The 24,380-nt window shown below is 37.1% G+C and overlaps 1 protein-coding gene across 1 annotated transcript in view; it reads left to right on the top strand.

Annotated features, from left to right (window-relative positions):
* OMA1 (OMA1 zinc metallopeptidase) overlaps positions 1 to 24,380 on the top strand; it is a 71,451-nt gene that overhangs the window by 39,800 nt on the left and 7,271 nt on the right. Inside the window, exon 8 of the mRNA XM_065891429.1 lies at positions 4,346 to 4,495. Within this exon, the coding sequence (XP_065747501.1) occupies positions 4,346 to 4,495 (150 nt within the window). The remainder of the gene's footprint in view (positions 1 to 4,345; positions 4,496 to 24,380) is intronic.

Below are 24,380 nucleotides of genomic sequence, written 5' to 3'. Positions count from 1 at the left end.
ACCACCATCTACCCTCTGCTTCTGTGAGTTTTACTGTTTTAAATACCTCATTCATATAAGTGGAATTGTGTAGTATTTGTCCTTCTGTGACTGGTTTATTTCACTTATTGTTTTTTTTTTAATTTTATTTTTAATACAGCAGGTTCTTATTAGTTATCTATTTTATACATATTTATGTATATATGTCAATCCCAATCTCGCAATTCATCCCCCCACCCCCCTCTATCCCCCGTGCTTTCCCGCCTTGGTGTCCATACGTTTGTTCTCTACATCTGTGTCTCTATTTCTGCCCTGCAAACAGGTTCATCTGTACCATTTTTCTAGGTTCCACATATATTATGCGTTAATACACGATATTTGTTTTTCTCTTTCTGACTAACTTCACTCTCTATGACAGTGTCTAGATCCATCCATATCTCTACAAATGACCCAACTTCGTTCCTTTTTATGGCTGAGTAATATTCCATTATATATGTGTGCCACATCTTCTTTATCCATTCATCTGTTGATGGACACTTCGGTTGCTTCCATGTCCTGGCTGTTGTAAATAGAGCTGCAATGAACATTTTGGTACATGACTCTTTTTGAATTATGGTTTTCTCAGGGTATGTGCCCAGTAGTGGGATTGCTGGGTCGTATGGTAGTTCTATTTTTAGTTTTTTAAGGAACCTCCATACTGTTCTCCATAGTGGCTGTATTAATTTACATTCCCACCAACAGTGCAAGAGGGTTCCCTTTTCTCCACACCGTCTCCAGCATTTATTATTTGTAGATTTTTTGATGATGGCCATTCTGAACAGTGTGAGATGGTATCTCATTGTAGTTTTGATTTGCATTTCTCTAATGATTAATGATGTTGAGCATTCTTTCACGTGTCTGTTGGGATCATACGGTTTTTATTCTCCACAGTTTGTTAATGTGGTGTATCACATTGACTGATGTGTGGATATTGAAAAATCCTTGCATCCCTGGGATAAATCCCACTTGATCATGGTGTATGATACTTTTAATGTATTGTTGGGTTCAGTTTGCTAGTATTATGTTGAGGATTTTTGTGTCTATGTTCATCAGTGATATTCATCTGTAATTTTCTTTCTTTTTGATATCTTTGGTTTTGGTATCAGGGTGTGGTGGCCTTGTAGAATGAGCTAAGGAGTGCTCCTCCATCTGCAATTTTTTGGAAGAATTTGAGAAGGATAGGTGTTAGCTCTTCTGTAAATGTTTGCTAGAATTCACCTGTGAAGCCATCTGGTCCTGCACTTTTGTTTGTTGGAAGATCTTTAATTACAGTTTCAATTTCATTACTTGTGATTGGTCTGTTTATATTTTCTAATTCTTCCTGGTTCAGTCTTGGAAAGTTGTACCTTTCCAAGAATTTGTCCATTTCTTCCAGGTTGTCCATTTTATTGGCATATAGCTGCTTGTACTAGTCTCTTATGATCCCTTGTATTTCTGCGGTGTCAGTTATAAATTTCTCCTTTTTCATTTGTAATTTTATTGATTTGAGTCCTCTCCCTTTTTTTCTTGATGAGTCTGGCTAAAGGTTTATCAATTTTGTTTATCTTTTCAAAGAACCAGTTCTTAGTTTCATTGATCTTTTCTATGTTTTATTTTTAGTCTCTATTTTATTTATTTCTGCTCTGATGTTTATGATTTCTTCCCTTCTACTAAGTTTGGGTTTTTTTTTTTTTTAAGAATTCAAATTTATTTATTTATTTAACGTTTGGCAGTCTTTTTTTTTTCCAAACAGAAAGTCACAAAAATTATAATCATCCTCATCAGTTCACTCAATCCCATGTAATTAATTTTTTTTCATCTTGATCTTTTGTTAGCACTTTTATGAATTCATCAGTTTTTCCATTAACTTTGGGTTTTGTTTATTCTTCTTCCTCTAGTTTCTTTAGGTGTAAGGTTAGGTTGTTTATTTGAGACTTTTCTTGTTTCCTGAGGTAAGAGTGTATCACTATAAACTTCCCTTTTAGAGCTGCTTTTGCTGTGTCCCATAGGTTTTGGATCATCGTGTTTTCATTTTCATTTGTCTCCAGGTATTTTTTTATTTCCTCTTTGATTTCTTCAGTGATCCATTGGTCGTTTAGTAGCATATTATTTAGCCTCCACTAAACAATATACTTTTAAACAACCAATGAATTCAAAGAAGAAATCCCAAGGGAAGTTAATAAATACTAGAGATGAATGAAAATGAAAACATAATATACCAAAAGTTACAGGACACAGTAAAAGCAGTAGTAAGGGTGACTAGTAATTAGATTGAGAATCAGTAATCAAAATCTTCCAGCAGAGCAAAGTCCTGGATCTGACAGCATCACCGGTGAATTCTACCAAGCATTTAAAGAAGAATTAATACCAGTCCTTCTCAAACTTTCCCATAAGACTGAAGAGGAGGGAACACTTCCTAACTCATTCTGTGAAACCAGTATAATTCTAATACCAAATCCAGACAAAGACACTACAAGAAAAGAAAGCTACTGACCAATATCCCTTAAGAACATTGATGTAAAAACTCTCAACAGAATACTAGCAAATATAATTCAGCAGCCTATTGAAAGGATTATACACTATGGCCAAAAGAGATTTATCCCTGGAATGCAAGAATGGTTCAACATATAAAAATTAATCAAAGTGATATGCTGTATCAACAAAATGAAGGAAGAAAGCCACATGAATATCTTAATTGATACAGAAAAAGCATTTGGCAAAATTCAGCACCCTTTCATGGTAAGGAACATGCAACAAAATGGAGGTAAGAAGAAAACTCCATCACTGCAATAAAAACCATATATGAAAAGCCCACAGCAGCAAAGACTGAAAGCTTTTCCTTTAAGATAGTGAACAAGGCAAGGATGCGCACTTTCACTTCTATTCAACAAAGTACTGGAAGTTTCTAGTCAGCAAGAAAAAGAAATAAAAAGCATCCAAATTTTAAAAGAAGAAGTAAAATTATCTCTCTTTGGAGATGATATGATCATGTATGTAGAAAATCCTAAAGACTACCAAAAAAGTTGTTTAACCTAACAAACAAATTTAGCAAAGTAGCGGAATATAAAGTCAGTACACAAAAATCAGTTGTATTTCTATACATGAACAGTGAACAATCTGAAAAGGAAACTACAAAAATAATTCCATTTACAGTAGCGTCCACAAGAATAAAAGACTTGGGAATTAACCAAGGAGGTGACAGGCTCGTATGGTGAAAACTACAAAACATTTCTGAAACAACTTACAGAAGACATAAATGAATGGAAAACCATCCTGTGTTTATGGATTGTAAACTTAATATTGTTAAAATGTCAGTACCCAAAACAATCTACAAATTCAATGTAATCCCTATCAAAATTCCAGTGACTTCTTTTTTGCAGAAATAGCAAAACCCATCCTAAAGTTCATATGCAATCTTAAGGGACCTGAATAGCCAAAACAATCTTTTTCAAAGAACAAAACTTAGAAGGCTCACACGTCCTGATTTCAAAACTAACTCCAAATTTGTAGTAATCAAAACAATGTGGTATTAGCATGAAAGGCATATAGACTAATAGAATAGAATAGGTAGCCCAGAAATAAACCCTCACACATATGGTCAAATCATTTTTTTGTCGAGGGTGGAAAATGGGTAAAGAACAATCTTTTCAGGAAATAGTGCTTGGGAAAGCAGGATATCCACATACAAAAGAGAGAATATGGACCCTTACATAACACCATATACAGAAAATAACTCAAAATTTTTTAAGGACCTGAGTGTAAGACCCAAAACAATAAGGCTGTTAGAAAAAAGCATAGGGCAGAAGCTTCACAACATCGGTTTTGGTAATGATTTCTTAGCTGTGACTCCTAAGGTGCAGTTGACCGAAGAAAACATGGACAAGTTGGACTTCATGAAAAAAGAAAAAGATTTGCATCAAAAGACACCATCCACAGAGTAAAAAGAGACAACTCACAGAATGGGAGGAAATATTTGCAAATCATATATCTGATCAGGGATTAATATATGAATATATAGAGAACTTCTAAATCTCAACAACAACAAAATCCTGATTCAAAAATGGGCAAGACTGTCTTTTCTTTATATTTATTTGAGGTCTTTTCCTAATTATTCTAGTGGTATAGATGAAGAGTAAAATTTCTTTCGTACAGTTTAATAGCAGATTAGATTTCAAAATCTTTATATGAAGTTTTTTTTTGAGTTTGTTTTTAAAGCAATGAGCGTATTCTACTTTTATTAAAATGATAATGGAAAATATTTTTAAAACATGTAATGACATGAAGGTAAATTTAAAATAATGTCCTCATAACCAAGCTTACTTTGTGCTTTTATTAATTTTGATTTTAGGCTTGTGTGGACGTCAGAGCCAGTTCAGTGTTTTGGCAACAGATGGAATTTGCAGAAAGCCTCCATGGTCTTCCCAAGTTGCCAGAATGGTTATCTACACACCCTTCTCATGGAAATCGAGCTGAGCACTTGGATAGACTCATACCTCAGGTAAGCTAACACTGCGTAAGGCAAGACATTATTTTTACTGTATCATTTATTTTTAATACTTTACTTCTTGTGCTTAGAAAAAGAGCACTAGAAAAGAAATCCTTTGTATTAGTTTGCTTTCTGCTAATTCTGCTAAAAACATAGAATAAATAATCACCTATTTTGATTACCATCAGTTTTCAAAGGATTTGACTGAAAAGTAAAATCCTGCTAGTCCACAAGTCTTAGTGAATAAATTGGTGTGTGTAGTTGACTTTTCTTTTCTTTTTTTTTTTTACATCTTTATTGCAGTATATTCCTTTACAATGGTGTGTTAGTTTCTGCTGCTTTTTTTTTTTTTTTTTTTTGCGGTACCCGGGCCTCTCACTGTTGCGGCCTCTCCCATTGCGGAGCACAGGCTCCGGACGTGCAGGCTCAGCAGCCATGGCTTACGGGCCCAGCCGCTCCGCGGCATGTGTGATCTTCCCAGACCGGGACACGACTTCCAGCAGGCGGACTCTCAACCTCTGCGCCACCAGGGAAGCCCTAGTTTCTGCTTTATAACAAAGTGAAATAGTTATACATATACATATGTTCCCATATCTCTTCCCTCTTGTGTCTCCCTCCCTCCCACCCTCCCTATCCCACCCCTCCAGGCGGTCACAAAGCACCGAGCTGATCTCCCTGTGCTATGCGGCTGCTTCCCCCTAGCTATCTACCTTATGTTTGGTAGTGTATATATGTCCATACCACTCTCTCACTTTGTCACAGCTTACCCTTCCCCCTCCCTATATCCTCAAGTCCATTCTCTAGTAGGTCTGTGTCTTTATTCCCATCTTACCCCTAGGTTCTTCATGACCATTTTTTTTTTCCTTAGATTCCATATATATGTGTTAGCATACGGTATTTGTTTTTCTCTTTCTGACTTACTTCACTCTGTATGACAGACTCTAGGTCCATCCACCTCACTACAAACAACTCAATTTCGTTTCTTTTCATGGCTGAGTAATATTCCATTATATATATGTGCCACATCTTCTTTATCCATTCATCCGATGATGGACACTTAGGTTGCTTCCATCTCCTGGCTATTGTAAATAGAGCTGCAATGAACATTTTGGATTATGACTCTTTTTGCATTATGGTTTTCTCAGGATATATGCTCAGTAGTGGGATTGCTGGGTCACATGGTAGTTCTATTTGTAGTTTTTTAAGGAACCTGCATACTGATTTCCATAGTGGCTGTATCAATTTACATTCCCAACAGCAGTGCAAGAGTGTTCCCTTTTCTCCACACCCTCTCCAGCATTTATTGTTTCTAGATTTTTTCATGATGGCCCTTCTTACTGGTAAGAGATGATACCTCATTGTAGTTTTGATTTGCATTTCTCTAATGATTAATGATGTTGAGCATTCTTTCATGTGTTTGTTGGCAGTCTGTATATCTTCTTTGGAGAAATGTCTGTTTAGGTCTTCTGCCCATTTTTGGATTGGGTTGTTTGTTTTTTTTGTTATTGAGCTGCATGAGCTGCTTGTAAATTTTGGAGATTAATCCTTTGTCAGTTGCTTCATTTACAAATATTTTCTCCCATTCTGAGGGTTGTCTTTTGGTCTTGTTTATGGCTTCCTTTGCTGTGCAAAAGCTTTGAAGCTTCATTAGGTCCCATTTGTTTATTTTTATTTCCATTTCTCTAGGAGGTGGGTCAAAAAGGATCTTGCTGTGATTTATGTCATAGAGTGTTCTGCCTATGTTTTCCTCTAAGGGTTTGATTGTTTCTGGCCTTACATTTAGAACTTTAATCCATTTTGAGCTTATTTTTGTGTATGGTGTTAGGGAGTGTTCTAATCTCATACTTTTATATGTACCTGTTCACTTTTCCCAGCACCACTTATTGAAGAGGCTCTCTTTTCTCCACTGTATATTCTTGCCTCCTTTATCAAAGATAAGGTGACCATACGTGCGTGGGTTTATCTCTGGGCTTTCTATCCTGTTCCATTGATCTATATATCTGTTTTTGTGCTAGTATCATACTGTCTTGATCACTGTAGCTTTGTAGTAGAGTCTGAAGTCAGGGAGCCTGATTCCTCCAGCTCCATGTTTCTTTCTCAAGATTGCTTTGGCTATTCGGGGTCTTTTGTGTTTCCATACAAATTGTGAAATTTTGTGTGCTAGTTCTGTGAAAAATGCCAGTGGTAGTTTGATATGGAGTGCATTGAATCTGTAGATTGCTTTGGGTAGTAGAGTCATTTTCACAATGTTGACTCTTCCAATCCAAGAACATGGTATATCTCTCCATCTGTTTGTATCATCTTTAATTTCTTTCATCAGTGTCTTATAATTTTAGTGTCTTTCTAATTTTCTTTTGTCTCCTTAGGTAGGTTTATTCCTAGATATTTTATTCTTTTTGTTGTGATGGTAAATGAGAGTGTTTTCTTAATTTCATTTTCAGATTTTTTTATCATTAGTGTATAGGAATGCCAGAGATTTCTGTGCATTAATTTTGTATCGTGCTACTTTACCAAATTCATTGATTAGCTCTAGTAGTTTTCTGGTAGCATCTTTGGGATTCTCTATGTATAGTATCATGTCATCTGCAAACAGTGACAGCTTTACTTCTTCTTTTCCGATTTGGATTCCTTTTATTTCTTTTTCTTCTCTGATTTCTGTGGCTGAAACTTCCAAAACTATGTTGAATAAGAGTGGTGAGAGTGGGCAACCTTGTCTTGTTCCTGATCTGAGTGGAAATCGTTTCAGTTTTTCACCATTGAGGACCATGTTGGCTGTGGATTTGTCATATATGGCCCACCTACTTTCTGCAGGGTTTTTATCATAAATAGGTGTTGAATTTTGTCGAAAGGTTTCTCTGTATCTATTGAAGTGATCATAGGGTTTTTCTCCTTCAATTTGTTAATATGGTGTATCACGTTGATTGATTTGCATATATTGAAGAATCCTTGTATTCCTGGAATAAACCCCACTTGATCATAGTGTATGATCCTTTTAATGTGCTGTTGGATTCTGTTTGCAAGTATTTTGTTGAGGATTTTCACATCTATGTTCATCAGTGATATTGGCCTGTAGTTTTCTTTCTTTGTGACATCTTTGTCTGGTTTTGGTATCAGGGTGATGGTGGCCTTGTAGAATGAGCTTGGGAGCGAGTGTTCCTCCCTCTGCTATATTTTGGAAGAGTTTGAGAAGGATAGGTGTTAGCTCGTCTCTAAACGTTTGATAGAATTCACCTGTGAAGCCATCTGGTCCTGGGCTTTTGTTTGTTGGAAGATTTTTAATCACAGTCTCAATTTCAGTGCTTGTGATTGGTCTGTTCATATTTTCTATTTCTTCCTGATTCAGTCTTGGCAGGTTGTGCATTTCTAAGAATTTGTCCATTTCTTCCAGGTTGTCCATTTTTATTGGCATAGAGTTGCTTGTAGTAATCTCTCATGAGTTTTTGTATTTCTGCAGTGAAAGTTGTCACTTCTCCTTTTTCATTTCTAATTCTATTGATTTGAGTCTTCTCCCTTTTTTTCTTGATGAGTCTGGCTAATGGATTGTCAATTTTGTTTATCTTCTCAAAGAACCAGCTTTTAGTTTTATTGATCTTTGCTATCGTTTCCTTCATTTCTTTTTCATTTATTTCTGATCTGATTTTTATGATTTCTTTCCTTCTGCTAACTTTGGTGGTTTTTTTGGTCTTCTTTCTCTAATTGCTTTAGGTGCAATGTTAGGTTGTTTATTTGAGATATTTCCTGTTTCTTAAGGTAGGATTGTATTGCTATAAACTTCCCTCTCAGAACTGCTTTTGCTGCATCCCATAGGTTTTGGGTCATCGTGTCTCCATTTTCATTTGTTTCTAGGTATTTTTTGATTTCCTCTTTGATTTCTACAGTGATCACTTCGTTACTAAGTAGTGTATTGTTTAGCCTCCATGTGTTTGTATTTTTTACAGATCTTTTCCTGTAATTGATATCTAGTCTCATAGCGTTGTGGTCAGAAAACATACTTGATACAATTTCGATTTTCTTAAATTTACCAAGGCTTGATTTGTGACACAAGATATGATCTATCCTGGAGAATGTTCCATGAGCACTTGAGAAAAATGTGTATTCTGTTGTTTTTGGATGGAATGTCCTATAAATATCAATTAAGTCCATCTTGTTTAATGTATCATTTAAAGCTTGTGTTTCCTTATTTATTTTCATTTTGGATGATCTGTACATTGGTGATAGTGGGGTGTTAAAGTCTCCTACTATGAATGTGTTACTGTCGATTTCCCCTTTTATGGCTGTTAGTATTTGCCTTATGTATTGAGGTGCTCCTGTGTTGGGTGCATAAGTATTTACAATTGTTATATCTTCTTCTTGGATTGATCCCTTGATCATTATGTAGCGTCCTTCTTTGTCTCTTGTAATAGTCTTTATTCTAAAGTCTATTTTGTCTGATATGAGAATTGCTACTCCAGCTTTCTTCTGATTTCCATTTGCATGGAATATCATTTTCCATCCCCTCAGTTTCAGTCTGTATGTGTCCCTAGGTCTGCAGTGGCTCTCTTGTAGACAGTATATACATGGGCCTTGTTTTTGTATCCATTCAGTCAGTCTGTGTCTTGGAGGGAGCATTTAATCCATTTACCTTTAAGGTAATTATCTATATGTATGTTCCTATTCCCATTTTCTTAATTGTTTTGGGTTTGTTATTGTAGGTCTTTTCCTTCTCTTGTGTTTCTTGCCTAGAGAAGTTCCTTTAGCATTTGTTGTAAAGCTGGTTTGGTGGTGCTGAACTCTCTCAGCTTTTGTTTGTCTGTAAGGATTTTAATTTCTCCATCAAATCTGAATGAGATCCTTGCTGGGTAGAGTAATCTTGGGTGTAGGTTTTTCTCCTTCATCACTTTAAATTTGTCCTGCCAGTCCCTTCAGGCTTGCAGAGTTTCTGCTGAAAGATCAGCTGTTAACCTTATCGGGATTCCCTTGTGTGTTATTTCTTGTTTTTCCCTTGCTGCTTTTAGTATGTTTTCTTTGTATTTAATTTTTGATAGTTTGATTAATATGTGTCCTGGTGTGTTTCTCCTTGGATTTATCCTGTATGGGACTCTCTGTGCTTCCTGGACTTGAGTAACTATTTCCTTTCCCTTATTAGGGAAGTTTTCAACTGTAATCTCTTCAAATATTTTCTCAGTCCCTTTCTTTTTCTCTTCTTCTTCTGGGACCCCTATAACTTGAATGTTGGTGCATTTAATGGTGTCCCAGAGGTCTCTGAGACTGTCCTCAGTTCTTTTCATTCCTTTTTCTTTATTCTGCTCTGCAGTAGTTATTTCCACTATTTTATCTTCCAGGTCACTTATCCGTTCTTCTGCCTCAATTGTTCTGCTATTGATCCCTTCTAGAGTATTTTTAATTTCATTTATTGTGTTCTTCATCATTGCTTGTTTCCTCTTTAGTTCTTCTAGGTCCTTGTTAAATGTTTCTTGCATTTTTTCTATTCTATTTCCAAGATTTTAGATCATCTTTACTATCATTATTCTGAATTCTTTTTCACATAGACTGCCTATTTCCTCTTCATTTGTTTGGTCTGGTGGGTTTTTATCTTGCTCCTTCATCTGCTGTGTGTTTTTCTGTCTTCTCATTTTGCTTATCTTACTGTGTTTGGGGTCTCCTTTTTGCAGGCTGCAGGTTTGTAGTTCCCGTTGTTTTTGGTGTCTGTCCCCAGTGGCTAAAGTTGGTTCAGTGGGTTGTGTAGGCTTCCTGGTGGAGGGGAGTAGTGCCTGTGTTCTGATGGATGAGGCTGAATCTTATCTTTCTGGTGGGCAGGTCCACGTCTGGTGGTGTGTTTTGTGGTGTCTGTGGCCTTATTATGATTTTAGGCAGCCTCTCTGCTAATGGGTGGGGTTGTGTTCCTGTCTTGCTAGTTGTTTGGCATAGGGTGTCCAGCACTGTAGCTTGCTGGTCGTTGAGTGAAGTTGGGTGTTGGTGTTGAGATGGAGATCTCTGGGAGAGTTTCACCATTTGATATTATGTGCAGCTGGGAGGTCTCTTGTGGACCAGTGTCCTGAGGTTGACCCTCTCACCTCAGAAGCACAGCACTGACTCCTGGCTGCAGCACCAAGAGCCTTTTATCCACATGGCTCAGAAGAAAAGGGAGAAAATGTACAAAGAAAGAGAGAAAGAGAGAAAGAGAGGAAGGAAGGAAGGAAGGAAGAGATGGAGGGAAGGAGGGAGGGAGGAAGGAAGAGAGAAAGAAAAGAAAGAAAGAGGAAGGAAGGAAGGAAGAAAGAAAGAAAAAGAGGAAGGAAGGAAGAAAGAAAGGAGGGAGGAAGGAAGGGAGAAAGGAAGAAAGAAAGAAAAAGGAAGGAGGGAAGAAAGAAAAAGGAAGGAAGAAAGAGAAAGAAAGAAAAAGAAAGAAAGGAAGGAAGGAAGAAAGAAAGGATAAAATAAAATAAAGTTATTAAAATAAAAAATAATTATTAAGAAAAATATTTTTTTTAGAAAGAAAAAGAAACAAAAAAAAATGGATGGACAGAACTCTAGGACAAATGGTGAAAGCAAAGCTCTACAGACAAAATCTCACACAGGAGCATACACATACACACTCACAAAAAGAGGAAAAGGGGAAAAAATAATATATCTTGCTCTCAAAGTCCACCTCACCTCCTCAATTTGGGATGATTCGTTGTTTATTCAGGTATTCCACTGATGCAGGGTACATCAAGTTGATTGTGGAGATTTAATCCGCTGCTCCTGAGGCTGCTGGGAGAGATTTCCCTTTCTCTTCTTTGTTCTCACAGCTCCTGGGGTTCAGCTTTGGATTTGGCCCCGCTTCTGGGTGTAGGTTGCCAGAGGGCGTCTGTTCTTCGCTCAGACAGGAGGGGGTTAAAGGAGCAGCTGATTCGGGGGCTCTGTCTCACTCAGGCCGGGGGTAGGGAGGCGTATGGATGCGGGGCGAGCCTGCGGCGGCAGAGGCCGGCATGACGTTGCACCAGCCTGAGGCGCGCCGTGCGTTCTCCCGGGGAACTTGTCCCTGGATCATGGGACCCTGGTAGTGGTGGCCTGCACAGTCTCCCGGGAGGGAGCGGATAGTGGATAGTGACCTGTGCTCGCAAACAGGCTTCTTGGTGGCGGCAGCAGCGTCCTTAGCGTCTCATGCCCGTCTCTGGGATCCGTGCTGATAGCCGCGGCTTGCACCCGTCTCTGGAGCTCCTTTAAACAGCGCTCTTAATCCCCTCTCCTCGCGGACCAGGAAGCAAAGAGGGATGAAAAAGTCTCTTGCCCCTTCGGCAGGTCCAGACTTTTCCCCGGACTCCCTCGCGGCGAGCCGTGGCGCACTAACCCCCTGCAGGCTGTGTTCTCGCCGCCAACCCCAGTCCTCTCCCTGCGCTCTGACCGAAGCCCGAGCCTCAGCTCCCAGCCCCGCCCACCCCGACAGGTGAGCAGACAAGCCTCTCGGGCTGGTGAGTGCCGGTCGGCACCGATCCTCTGTGCGGGAATCTCTCCGCTTTGCCCCCAGCACCCCTGTTGCTGTGCTCTCTGCCGTGGCTCTGAAGCTTCCCCCTCCACCACCAGCAGTCTTCACCCGCGAAGGGGCTTCCTAGTGTGTGGAAACCTTTCCTCCTTCACAGCTCCCTCCCACTGGTGCAGGTCCTGTCCCTATCCTTTTGTCTCTGTTTATTCTTTTCTCTTTTGCCCTACCCAGGTACGTGGGGGGTTTCTTGCCTTTTGGGAGGTCTGAGGTCTTCTGCCAGCATTCAGTAGGTGTTCTGTAGGAGTTGTTCCACGTGTAGATGTATTTCTGGTGTATCTGTGGGGAGGCAGGTGATCTCCGCATCTTACTCTTCCGCCATCTTCCCCCTCTCCCCTAGTTGACTTTTCTTGATGGTGGAGCTTTACCCTTTTTAGTAGCATAGTTTTTAATTTTAAAAAAATTTGGTGAAAGTCTAAAACTCAAGGTGTATTTTTCATCATACTGACCATAATCTTTTCTTAGTGATTTAAGCTTATCATTAAACATACCAGTTAATGAGTTGTACAAAAATTTTGGGTCAACTGGGTCTTAATTCCAGTAGTGACACTGGAATTTGTTTTCTTAGGGAAAAAAAAAATCCTTCATTATTAGTTTGCTTTCTGGTTATTTCTTTTAAGATAGAATAAAGCATGTGCCATGTGCTCTTCTTTTTCTCTTTTATTTTTGTAGAATTCATTAATGTATCAAGCTGAAGCAGCTTTCTCCCAACTAGTATTCCCTATCTTCTAAAAACCTTTTGATTTAACATCAGTCGGAATGTTTTCTGTGCTTTCCACATAGGTACAAAATGGATGTCAGACATCTTTAAGCCAGGCTGTATGCTCCCTTCTGTCTCACTTGCATTAAATTTGCTGGTTGGTTATAAAAGCAGAATATTCTTTACCAATTTAAGAATTGGTTTTGGGCTTATTTGCTAAAGGATAACACAACAAATACAGATGTATTATAAAAGTATCCTTAAATATGTCTTCAAATTCAGATGAACAAACATTGACTACCTATTTTAGGAAAGATACAAAAGAAATAATACATGGTCTTGATATTTGCAGATGCTAAGGTAAGTACAAAATGATTCTTAATATATTAAAGAATATGAATTATCTTAAGAAAAGTAGAAATACAGTGGTATACATTTTGAAGGAAGAATAGCCTGCATCTCATTTGGGATAAGAAATTACCATAAGGTGCATTAATTCATTTGTGAATATTTATTCATGTTCATTGCTAATCTACCATTCTGTGTTCTGTTGCTGGGGAATGAGCAAGGAGCAAAACAGTCTCTGTTTTCTTGGAGCTAACTTTCTAGTTAGGTAATGCAAACAATATACACGCAAACAGACATACATACAGTATGTCAAGCAGCGATAGGCACATTGCAGAAAAACAAAGCAGGTTAAAGGTAGGAGAGAAGGCTGGGAAGCAGAGAATGTGTACTAGTCATTGTTCATTTGTCAAGGAAGACCTCACTAAGCAGAATCTGGAAAGAAGCAGGGGAGCAAGTCCTGTGGGTATGTGGAAGGAGAATCTTTTAGGCTGAGGAAGCAGCAAATCACAGGACCTGAAGTGAAAGTATGCTTGGTGTGTTCAGGGAATAGCAAGGAAGACATTGGGGCTGAATGTAGTATGGGAGGGGAGAATGATTGAGGTGTACGGGGGCCAGGCGGTAAAGGGTCGTCTAAACCATTGTAAGAACTTGACTCTTATTTCAAGTGATATGGGAAGCTAAGAGAGGGTTTTGAGCAGAGGAGGGACTTGATCTGACTCAAGTGTTTTATAGTGATAGCTGGAGCTCCTGTGAGGGCTGTAGTGGGGCAAGGATGGAATCAGGAAGACTATTTAATAGGCTCTTGAAATAATCCTGGTAAGAGATTATGGAGGCAGAAGAGAGGGAGAGAAGTGGTCAGATTTTGGATTTATTTTGAAAGGAATGATGACAAGATTTGTTGATACTTTGAGCATACTTTGTGCCTTTTATGAACACTGGGGACAGCCAGACATATCTTCTTGAGACCTATCCTAAATATATTTCATTTATATTCTTAATTTGAAGAAAAAATATGTGAGAAAGAAACAGCAGTGAAATTTACTTGATATAATGTGTAGTAATTATTCGTCTTAAAAGACAACATAGGACTGGGACAATACATGTTTCATTAGTAACTGGTTTGTATTGAAGAGCACTGACTCTGAGAGTCTTCTTAGTGCCATCCAACACCCAGGGACCTCATACTACCCTGGGAGGCTTAACCTATCTCTAAAGCCATAATAACCACATGGTTTTCTCTTAGAATTTCCTTTCTTTTTTATTTTTGCTTAGTGAAATTCTAAAAATATATGGTTCGCTTAAAATGGATAGTAAGTTCTACCCAACTTTTATCTGATGCCTGTCCTAAATTCCAGGTTTTCATTTCATTATCAGATAACTGAGGATCTTTAAAGAAGTAATAAATGTGCTTTGAAAAGTCTTTAAAATAATAATGAATTGATTAGTGAGTATGAAGAAAAATGGTTGGAGAAACTGATATGTTATTTGGAAGCCAATGGCAAAGGAAAAAATGGAGAGATATTTTTCTTCTAAAAATAAACTACGCTAGTTCAGAAACTTAATTTGAAAAACTCATATAATTTCTTGTATTTTCCCCCCAAGTGATAAAATTCGATTTGAAAGTAATAAAGCTCTACTACAATATTGGGAATAATTCAGTGGTTGAAGTGAAACTGATAGTTAAGGTGTGAGTATATTGTTAATTAGAACACATAGTCATAATTCAGAGATTGGAATTCCCTACTATCATAGGTCTGATTTCTGTAATGGAAGAAAGTGATTCCTCAGGCAATATATAGAATTATGTGAGTCTGTATATGACTAAAGACTTCTATTTTGGGTTAGATTTTATTTAAGGTTTTTTCCTACGTAAGTGAGGACAGTGTTATATTCTACCTAAAGCTCATGTCCTTTGACATTCCTGACAGTATGCCTGAAGTAATGTATACCTCTAAGGCAGTTGGGAATCTAGCACCATAGTATAGAGGTGTCTAGGCCAGAGATGAGGATTTCAAAGTCACCAAAAAAAGGTGATAGTTGAAGCAGTGAGAGCAAGTTCACTTAGGAAATAAGCAAAGAAAATAATCCTAGACAGTTAGCAGTATTAGGTGGATTCCACATTTAATTGGTAAGAGGAAGACAGAGCCTTCCTCTGAGGAAGTAGATGAGGTCCATAGGAGGAGAAAAGATCAAGAAAATTAGGAAAGATTCTTTGGTCCTCTGAGAATACAAATCTTGGTAACTTTGATTTTTTTTAATTTAACTTATTAAAGATTGCATATTTTTATTTTTTTAATGTTTTCCTTGAATATCATCACAGAAGTGTATTATTTCTTACCATACCATATCAACATTTAAGATGTTTTAAATCTGTATTTTATGCATTCAACAAATATTTATTGATTACTTGTTATGTGCCAGATTGTAGGAATTGTAGGTTCAGTGACAAAATAGACAAAAAACCCTGCCTTAAGGAAGCTTATTCTGTAGTAAAGGGTGACAGACAATGAATAGAATAAACTAGTACTGTACAGAATAAATCACCAATATATTATATGTTAGTCAGTAATAAGTATTAGGGAGGAAAATAAAGGAGGAGGAATAGTGTATTATCTTGGGCTGCCATAACAAAATACCATAGACTGGGTAGCTTAAGCAACAGAAATTCATTTCTTCACAGGCTTGAAGGCTAGAAGTACAAGGTCAGGGCTCTGGCTTAAGCAACAGAAATTCACTTTTTCTCAATTCTGAGGGCTGGAAGTCCAATAATAAGGTTATGGCTGGTTCAGTTTCTGGTGAGGTCTCTCTTCCTGGCTTTCAGACAGCTAGCTGCCTTCTCCCTATGTCCCACTTGGTGGAGACAGTGATTGCAGTAGTGTCTTTTCTTTTTATAAGGGCACTATTCCATCATGAGGGCCACACCCTCATGACCTCATCTAAACATTACCTCCCAAAGGCCCCATCTCTATAAATACTGTCGCATTGGGAATTAGAGCTTCAACATATGAATTTGGGGAGGACACAGTACATTCCTTAGAAGATAGGTAATGTGTGAGCAGAGGTGATCATGGTGCTGGAATAGCTGTTTGAAATGGGGTTGGGAAAAACAGAGCTGGAGGAATCAGGCTCCCTGACTTCAGACCATACTACAGAGCTACAGTGATCAAGACAGTATGATACTAGCACAAAAACAGAAATATAGATCAATGGAACAGGATAGAAAGCCTAGAGATAAACCCATGAACATATGGTCACCTTATCTTTGATAAAGGAAGCAAGAATACACAATGGAGAAAAGACAGCCTCTTCAATGAGTGCTGCTGGGAAAACTGGACAGTGACATGTAAAAGAATGAAATTAGGACACTCCCTAACACCTTACACAAGAATAAACTCAAAATGGATTAAAGACCTAAATGTAAGGCTAGACACTATAGAACTCTTAGAGGAAAACATAGGCAGAACACTCTGTGACATGAATCACAGCAAGATCCTTTTTGACCCACCTCCTAGAGAAATGGAAATAAAAACAAAAATAAACAAATGGGACCTAATGAAACTTAAAAGCTTTTGCACAGCAAAGGAAACCATGAACAAGACAAAAAGGCAACCCTCAGAATGGGAGAAAATATTTGCAAATGAAGCAACTGACAAAGGATTAATCTCCAAAATATACAAGCAGTTCATGCAGCTCAGTATCCAAAAAACAAACAACCCAATCCAAAAATGGGCAGAAGACCTAAACAGACATTTCTCCAAAGAAGATACACAGATTGCCAACAAACACATGAAAGGTACACAGATTGCCAACAAACACATGAAAGGATGCTCAACATCACTAATCATTAGAGAAGTGCAAATCAAAACCACAATGAGGTATCACCTCACACCGGTCAGAATGGCCATCATCAAAAAATCTACAAACAAATGCTGGAGAGGGTGTGGAGAAAAGCAAATCCTCTTGCACTGTTGGTAGCAATGTAAATTAATACAGCCACTATGGAGAACAGTATGGAGGTTCCTTGAAAAACTAAAAATAGAACTGCCATACGACCCAGCAATCCCACTACTGGGCATATACCCTGAAAAAACCATAATTCAAAAAGAGTCATGTACCACAATGTTCATTGCAGCTCTATTTACAATAACTAGGACATGGAAGCAACCTAGGTGTCCATTGACAGATGAATGGATAAAGAAGATGTGGTATATATGTGCAGTGGAGTATTACTCAGCCATAAAAAGAAACGAAATTGAGTTATTTGGGGTTTTTTTTTTTTTTTTTTTTTTTTTGCGGTACACGGGCCTCTCACCATTGTGGCCTCTCCCGTTGCGGAGCACAGGCTCCAGACGCGCAGGCCGCGCGGCCATGCCTCATGGGCCCAGACGCTCCGCACCACGTGGGATCTTCCCGGACCGGGGCACGAACCCGCGTCCCCTGCATCGGCAGGCGGATTCCCAACCACTGCGCCACCAGGGAAGCCCCGAAATTGAGTTATTTGTAGTGAGGTGGATGGACCTAGAGTCTGTCATACAGAGTGAAGTAAGTCAGAAAGAGAAAAACAAATACCGTATGCTAACACATATATATGGAATCTAAAAGAAAAAAAAAGGTTCTGAAGAACATAGGGGCAGGACAGGAATAAAAACGCAGATGTGTCTTTATTCCTGTCTTACCCCTAGGTTCTTCATGACCTTTTTTTTTTTTTAAGCTCGGTGCTTTGTGATCACCTAGAGGGGTGGGATAGGGAGGGTGGGAGGGAGGGAGACGCAAGAGGGAAGAGATATGGGAACATATGTATATATATATATAACTGATTCACTTTGTTATAAAGCAGAAACTAACAAACCATTGTAAAGCAATTATACTGCAATAAAGATGTTAAAAAAAAACAGGAAAAGAAAACAAAGAACGCAGACGTAGAGAATGGACTTGAGGACATGGGGAGTGGGAAGGGTAAGCTGGGACGAAGTGAGAGAGTGGCAGGGACATATATATACTACCAAATGTAAAGTAGATAGCTAGTGGGAAGTGGCTGCATAGCACAGGGAGATCAGCTAGGTGGTTTGTGACCACCTGGAGGGGTTGGATAGGGAGGGTGGGAGGGAGATGCAGAGGGAGGAGATATCGGGATATATGTATAGCTGATTCACTTTGTTATACAGCAGAAACTAACACACCATTGTAAAACAATTATACTCCAATAAAGATGTGAAAAAAAGAATTGGGGTTGGGTCAGAGGAGGTTTCACTGGGAAGATGGTATTTGAATGAAGACTTGAAATAAGTGAGAGAGTGAGCCACGTACCTTCCCAGGAGGAAGAACCTTGCAGGCAGAGGGAATAGTAAGTACAAGTCCCTGAGGCAGTAGTGAGCCTGGTATTTGATGACCAGCAAGGAAATCAGTGTAATTGGATGGGGTAAGCAAGGGAAGGTGGAGGGTGCAAGGCTCTACAGCCCCGCAAAAAAAAAAAGACTGGCTTTTGTCAGAGATGGAACACCACTGGAGGGTTTTGAGCTGAGGACTAGAGGAGTAACAGGATCTGAATTATGTTTGAAAAGAATGTGATCTACGGCTCCTACAAAGCAGTACAATCATATAATTTTGGAATATTTTAGTATAGTATATTGTTCAGAAAATAGACTAGTTCCTTTATTGTTTTGTTTCTAAATCAAGAAAACGCCCCCAAATTAGAAAAAAACATGCCCTTTTTTTTAAAAAATGTGAATTCTGAGATAAAGCATGTGTAAATGCCTAGTTAAATATAATCCTGTGATCCACTAGCATTTAAAAAGGATAAAAATAGGGTTATAGTAATAATATTATTTGTAGTTAATAAAATGATATGTTATAATTTTATTTACTTGAAATAATCAGTTAAATTTAGGAAACACATGTTCCACATATTCGGTTACCATAACAACTTGGGAGAAAAACTGAAGAACAGATGTTATATCAACCTGTTGATGTTTAATAGTATGACAGTTTTGAAATTATAGTTACAATGTTCAGATTTTAAATTTATATATATATATACCATACATTGTCCTCGAAAGACCTTATTTAATTTTCCTTCTGTAAGTATCATTATACAATATGAATAGGTGTGAATAAGAGAAACTGTATGATAACCCAGGGTAGAAATTTACTTGAAAGACTTATTTTACAACTGAAAGCATTTATACTGAATTTTGTATTATTTCTTCTCTCACCAACTCTATGCCATCCTTTCCTTGGTGAGGGGGAAGGGGATGGAGAATAACAGAATATGTAGGAAAAACGATTAATTTGGACTTACTAGTTGTCTGGGGTTATGTTATTGTAGTCATAATTTTGAATAGGATTTATTTTTTAACGTTCTTAGAACTTGCAATGTCAGCTTTATTTGTAAACTATTTTTTAAATCTTGAGTTTCAACGTTACTACATTTAATATTTAGACATGAGAATCAGTGGCAGACTACAAACACATTCATTTTAATATCATTTTATTTCAAATTCTTTAAACTTTCAGGAAGCTGGGGATTTTAACTCATGTGTAAATCATTCTTACACATTTATAATTGGACAAAGTAAATGCATAAATCATTAATATTATACATCTCATAAGTAGAAAATATGAGTGTGTTGAACATTGAAGTGAAATGTCATTGTTGGCCAATGTACACAAACATACACTGTTCACCTTGCAGAATTTCATTTTGTCTGACAAGAAGAGTGTTGAGGAAAAGGCAAATATCATAGCAGCTACTGTAATTGAATTGGCCTCTGAATCATATAAAGCCAGGAAGCCTGACAGTAACATTGTCTAAAACCTTAAAAAAATATTATGGTGCATGTGATGTGTATCTACTTGAGGCTGAAATGAATGGGCTATTAGAAAAAACTTGCTTTTATAGGGAAAGAGGAGAAAAGTAATGATATTTTTAGAAAAATATGTTTAAAATTTGAGGTGATTTTTTTTCCTTGAAATGTCTTGGTTTCTATTTTCAAAGGAAGCTTTTAATCTAATTATGAGGCTTCTTTGGCTTTAATTTTTTTTCCTGTCTTTTTTCCTTTTTTGAACTTAATTATTATAGTTTATATTTTTATGCATAAATAATTGCTGTTTTACTTGATATATAGTACCTAGAAGAATCCTGATATGTACCAGCAGTTGTTTTATAAATATTTCTATTATTACTGGGAATAAATACAGCCATTTCTTAATACCTGATTCTCATATGTTAAGAGTGGTTGATCATAAAATTTTATTTGAAAACTTTTCCATATTATTTTATCATTCCAGAGGATAACTGACCCGTGTCAAGGTGGCCTTAATTTTTAATTTTTTATATCTATTCAAAGTTTTAGTTATTTATACTTAATTAGACCACTTAAAAAATTAGTCAGACTCCAATTTACATTGCAGTTTATGAAAAGAAATGAGTTAGAGGAGAAAAAAAAATTTTTAAGGTAAAATCATGACTTACACAAATATAAATGAACCACATCTGAGATTTTATTTAACTTATTATTAATGAGGGAACCAGTAATATCTTACAACTAGTTCAGATGACTGTACAAGTAGGTGCAAAACTGATGCATTCATAAGGCAATAATCAGTTGCATTTCACCAGACATAGTTCATTTCCTTTTCTGTGGACAAATATCATTTACATTGTTTTAAGTTTTCTACAACTTACAGAGTGGTAAAATCTCTCTAAAGCCATGAAAGGCTGGGATAATACCAAAGGATGCATTTGACAGGATACCAAATGATCTTCTAATGCCCATTTCAAATTCTTTCACAGTTTTCTCTGTTTTTATTTCCTGTTGTCTTCCAGTAGCCTTTCAAGTTGATACCAAATCAAATCATCCTGTCAGACTAATAATAAACAGAAGTTTTGTTTTGTTATTTTTAAGTAGCCACATAGACATTATCCTTGTATTTTCTGTCTCTTAAAGTCGTAACCTACTATTCTCATTATTTTCTGTTAAATTTGTTTCTAGTGAGTTTTTGCATTGAGATTATTGATGCTAAAATTTCAGATCTTTTGAAAAGTATATGCTTAACCTTCAGAAATCAAGGGAAAGAGTTGGAGATTGAGAGGGTGTAAAGAGACTGCTTTCATTTTTCAGAAGAAACATTTAAACCTCTCATGAGCCATTTAGAACTGAAGATGTAGATGTAAAATCAAGAATGAAGTTATAGAAATGCAAAAATGACAGAGGAAAAGGGAAGCTACAGAGGAAAAAGTTTTGTTCTAAAGAAAAATTTTTTAGTTTACCTTTTGATAATAAAAATTTAAAAACATATGTAAAGATAGAGAATAATTTGAATAATTTAATAAACCCCCGTTTTTCACTTACATTCAGTAGTAGCAACCTTTTTATACACTTGCTTCATCTGCCTCTTCTCTTATTTCTTTCCCCAGAAGTATTTTAATGCAAATCCTAGACATGAGGGCTTTCCCTTCTAATTACTTCAGTATGTATTTTAAAAAGTAGTATCATTTTCTTTCATAATCATACCATTGTCATAGCTAAGAAAAGTAATTCTCCTCAACAAAGTTAAGTATCCTGTGCATATTCAGATTTCTCTATCTCAGAATACAGTTTTCTGATTGTTTTGTTCAAATCATAATCCATCAGTATCCATACACAGCATCTGGTTGCTATGTCCCTTAAGTCTGACTTTAGAACAGTGCCCCTCCTCTCTGTTTTGTTTGTTTTTAAACATGTTGACGTGTTGAATAGATCTAGTCCCACATTGTAGATTTATCTGATTGCTTCTTTGTGATTTTGACCAACTTGTTTCTCTGTATACCTGTAAGTGAAAGTTACGTTTTTGGCAAAAATATTTTATAGATTGTGCAACTGTGCTGCATATTGCTTCACATCAGGATTCTCTGAATCTGGCTGCTCCATGTTTAGTGATGTCACGTTTGATCAGGGGCGTTGGATGGTGATGGCCTTAACGCCTCCTTTGGAAATGTGGTTTTCCCCCTTATGACCAGCAAGTGATTGTGGAGTGGTGATTTGGCGCTCTGCAAAAGATCCAATTCTTTAGCAACCTGAGAAGTGTTTTGATTAAGGTAATATCATCCTCCTCTGTCTCTAAAGGCTTAGCTAAATGTGTGTCTTCAGGAGGAATTAGAACAGTGAAGAAGGAACTCAGACCAGCCAAGTCAACTCTAAAGGAATAAAAGATGTTGCAGCCACATTTTTCTCCTACTCAAGAGTAGATTTAAGAGGTAGGTAAGGGCTTCCCTGGTGGTGCAGTGGTTGAGAGTCCGCCTGCCGATGCAGGGGACACGGGTTCCTGCCTCGGTCTGGGAAGATCCCACATGGCGCGGAGCGGCTGGGCCCGTGAGCCATGGCCGCTGAGCCTGCGCGTCCGGAGCCTGTGCTCCGCAATGGGAGAGGCCACAACAGTGAGAGGCCCGCGTACCGCAAAAAAAAAAAAAGATGTAGGTACGACAGATTTTTTAAAAAAATCAGAATGATGATGAGTGCATAAGAGTTGGCAAGAAAGGAAAGTTGATCATAGGTAATTGTATTTAAAAGACTAGGTAGTGTCTGAGTGTCCTTAACTAATACCACCACAAAGACCCTCGTCTAAACTAAATCCAACAATAACGACCAAAAAACAAAGCCCCTGAAATGCCCATTTTCCCCCAGTAAGATAAGCTTCAAAGAGTAGAAAAATCTTAAAAACAAAACCAAATCTCAAATCTCAGTCTAATTTAAAAATGTTACTTCATTGGAGAGGACAGCCTAGATGATGAAAACTACAGAAGCAGCACCATGTGAAGCTGGCATGCTAAGGCTGACTTAACTACATTGAAAGTGACAGAAGAAGAATGACTTTACCAATGTAAGATACATCCATTTCAAAAAATTGCTAAACTTGTGAATACAGCAGAGAAGCTTGTAAAACTTTTATTGGAGGTTGTAAAGAGAAGAATTGATGCTCCAGAACAAAGACTCATTGATGCTTGGAGATAGAGGAACATAGCACAACCAAATTAAAACATCCAAAGCAAAAAAGTGTCTAAACAATGGAAGCATATTGAAGACACAAGGAAATCCAAACTGCATTAACAGTGGTAAGGATTCATTCATGTCTTTATTTCTTTGACTTTGGTTTCTATATCCATTTTTTGATTTAGATAACATTTCTAAAGATAGGTTTTTAGAAGAATCCCAGAGCATCATGCATGAGAAGCCTGATATGAACATCCCTATATAGTTAATTTATCAAGTGTTTAATCGTCATTGCAAAGATAGGCTCTTAAAGATGCCAAGGTATAAAGAGAAAATTTAAAAACAATAGTAAGAATGACTTTGGATCTTACTTTTCAGACTTTGGAGCACTGTAAGGGTTTAAGGGGGAAAGAAACAAAACCAACCAACCAAACAGAAACCAGTGGAGCTAATACACTTTGCTATGGTATCTAGCCAAACCAACTTTTCTTTCTTTTAAGGTGGAAGATCCCTTAATAAATGAAACACATAAAACAATATGTCAGTGAAGTGCTCAGTAGCAGTAGTGCTCTTTACAGAATCCACTGACTCTCGAGAATTAGATAAAATATATAGTTTAGTTTGTTTATATATGATTATAGCTTGCACCCTGCTGTTCTTAGAAAACCACAGATCATGTAAAGGAATTAACAAAGAAATGAGTTGAATAGGACAAAAATAAGATTTAACCGACATTAGAAACTAAATGCTTAGAAATAGATGTATATTTTCTTCTTAAATGTGCATAAATCTTTTATAGCAATATTGGTCATACAACTTTTTTGGACAAAAAAATATGTGTATGTAATATAAAAAATGTTATGGTTCAAATTGTCAGAACACAGTACATTAAAATTAGCATAACAAAAAATAAAAGATGGGTAAAAGTTAAAATTGTGTATAAGGCAAGAGAGAAATCCATAAACAATAAGAGCAGTGATATAGTTATGTTTTCATGGGTTGCTGTCAAACTGATTTGTAAAGGAAATTTTATCAATTTAAATGTCTATATTAATAAGACAGAAGAAGAGAAAAGAAATAGAGTAATGTGTCCCAGATAGGGAAAATACCATTAATAAAATTAAGCAGAAATAAGCAAAATTACAATAGTTGTTTCTTTGGAAAATTTAGTCAAAGTGAGAATCATTGGTTAGTTAGACAAAGAATGAAATGTAAATATGATCAGGAGAGGAGCTACAATAATTAACACACAGGAGAATCAAAAATATTTCGAAGAATGTTATTTTTAGTTGGATATTAGTTAATGGGCCAGGTCAAAATCAGAAATAAAGTGTGTGCATGCATGAGTGTGTGTGTGTGTGAGTATTGCCAAAATGGATG

The sequence above is a fragment of the Phocoena phocoena genome, chromosome 1 (assembly GCF_963924675.1).
Source record: "Phocoena phocoena chromosome 1, mPhoPho1.1, whole genome shotgun sequence".
Classification (NCBI taxonomy): Eukaryota; Metazoa; Chordata; class Mammalia; order Artiodactyla; family Phocoenidae; genus Phocoena; species Phocoena phocoena.
Note: the sequence above shows the minus strand (reverse complement) of the source record. Positions and strands in the feature narration are given on the sequence as shown.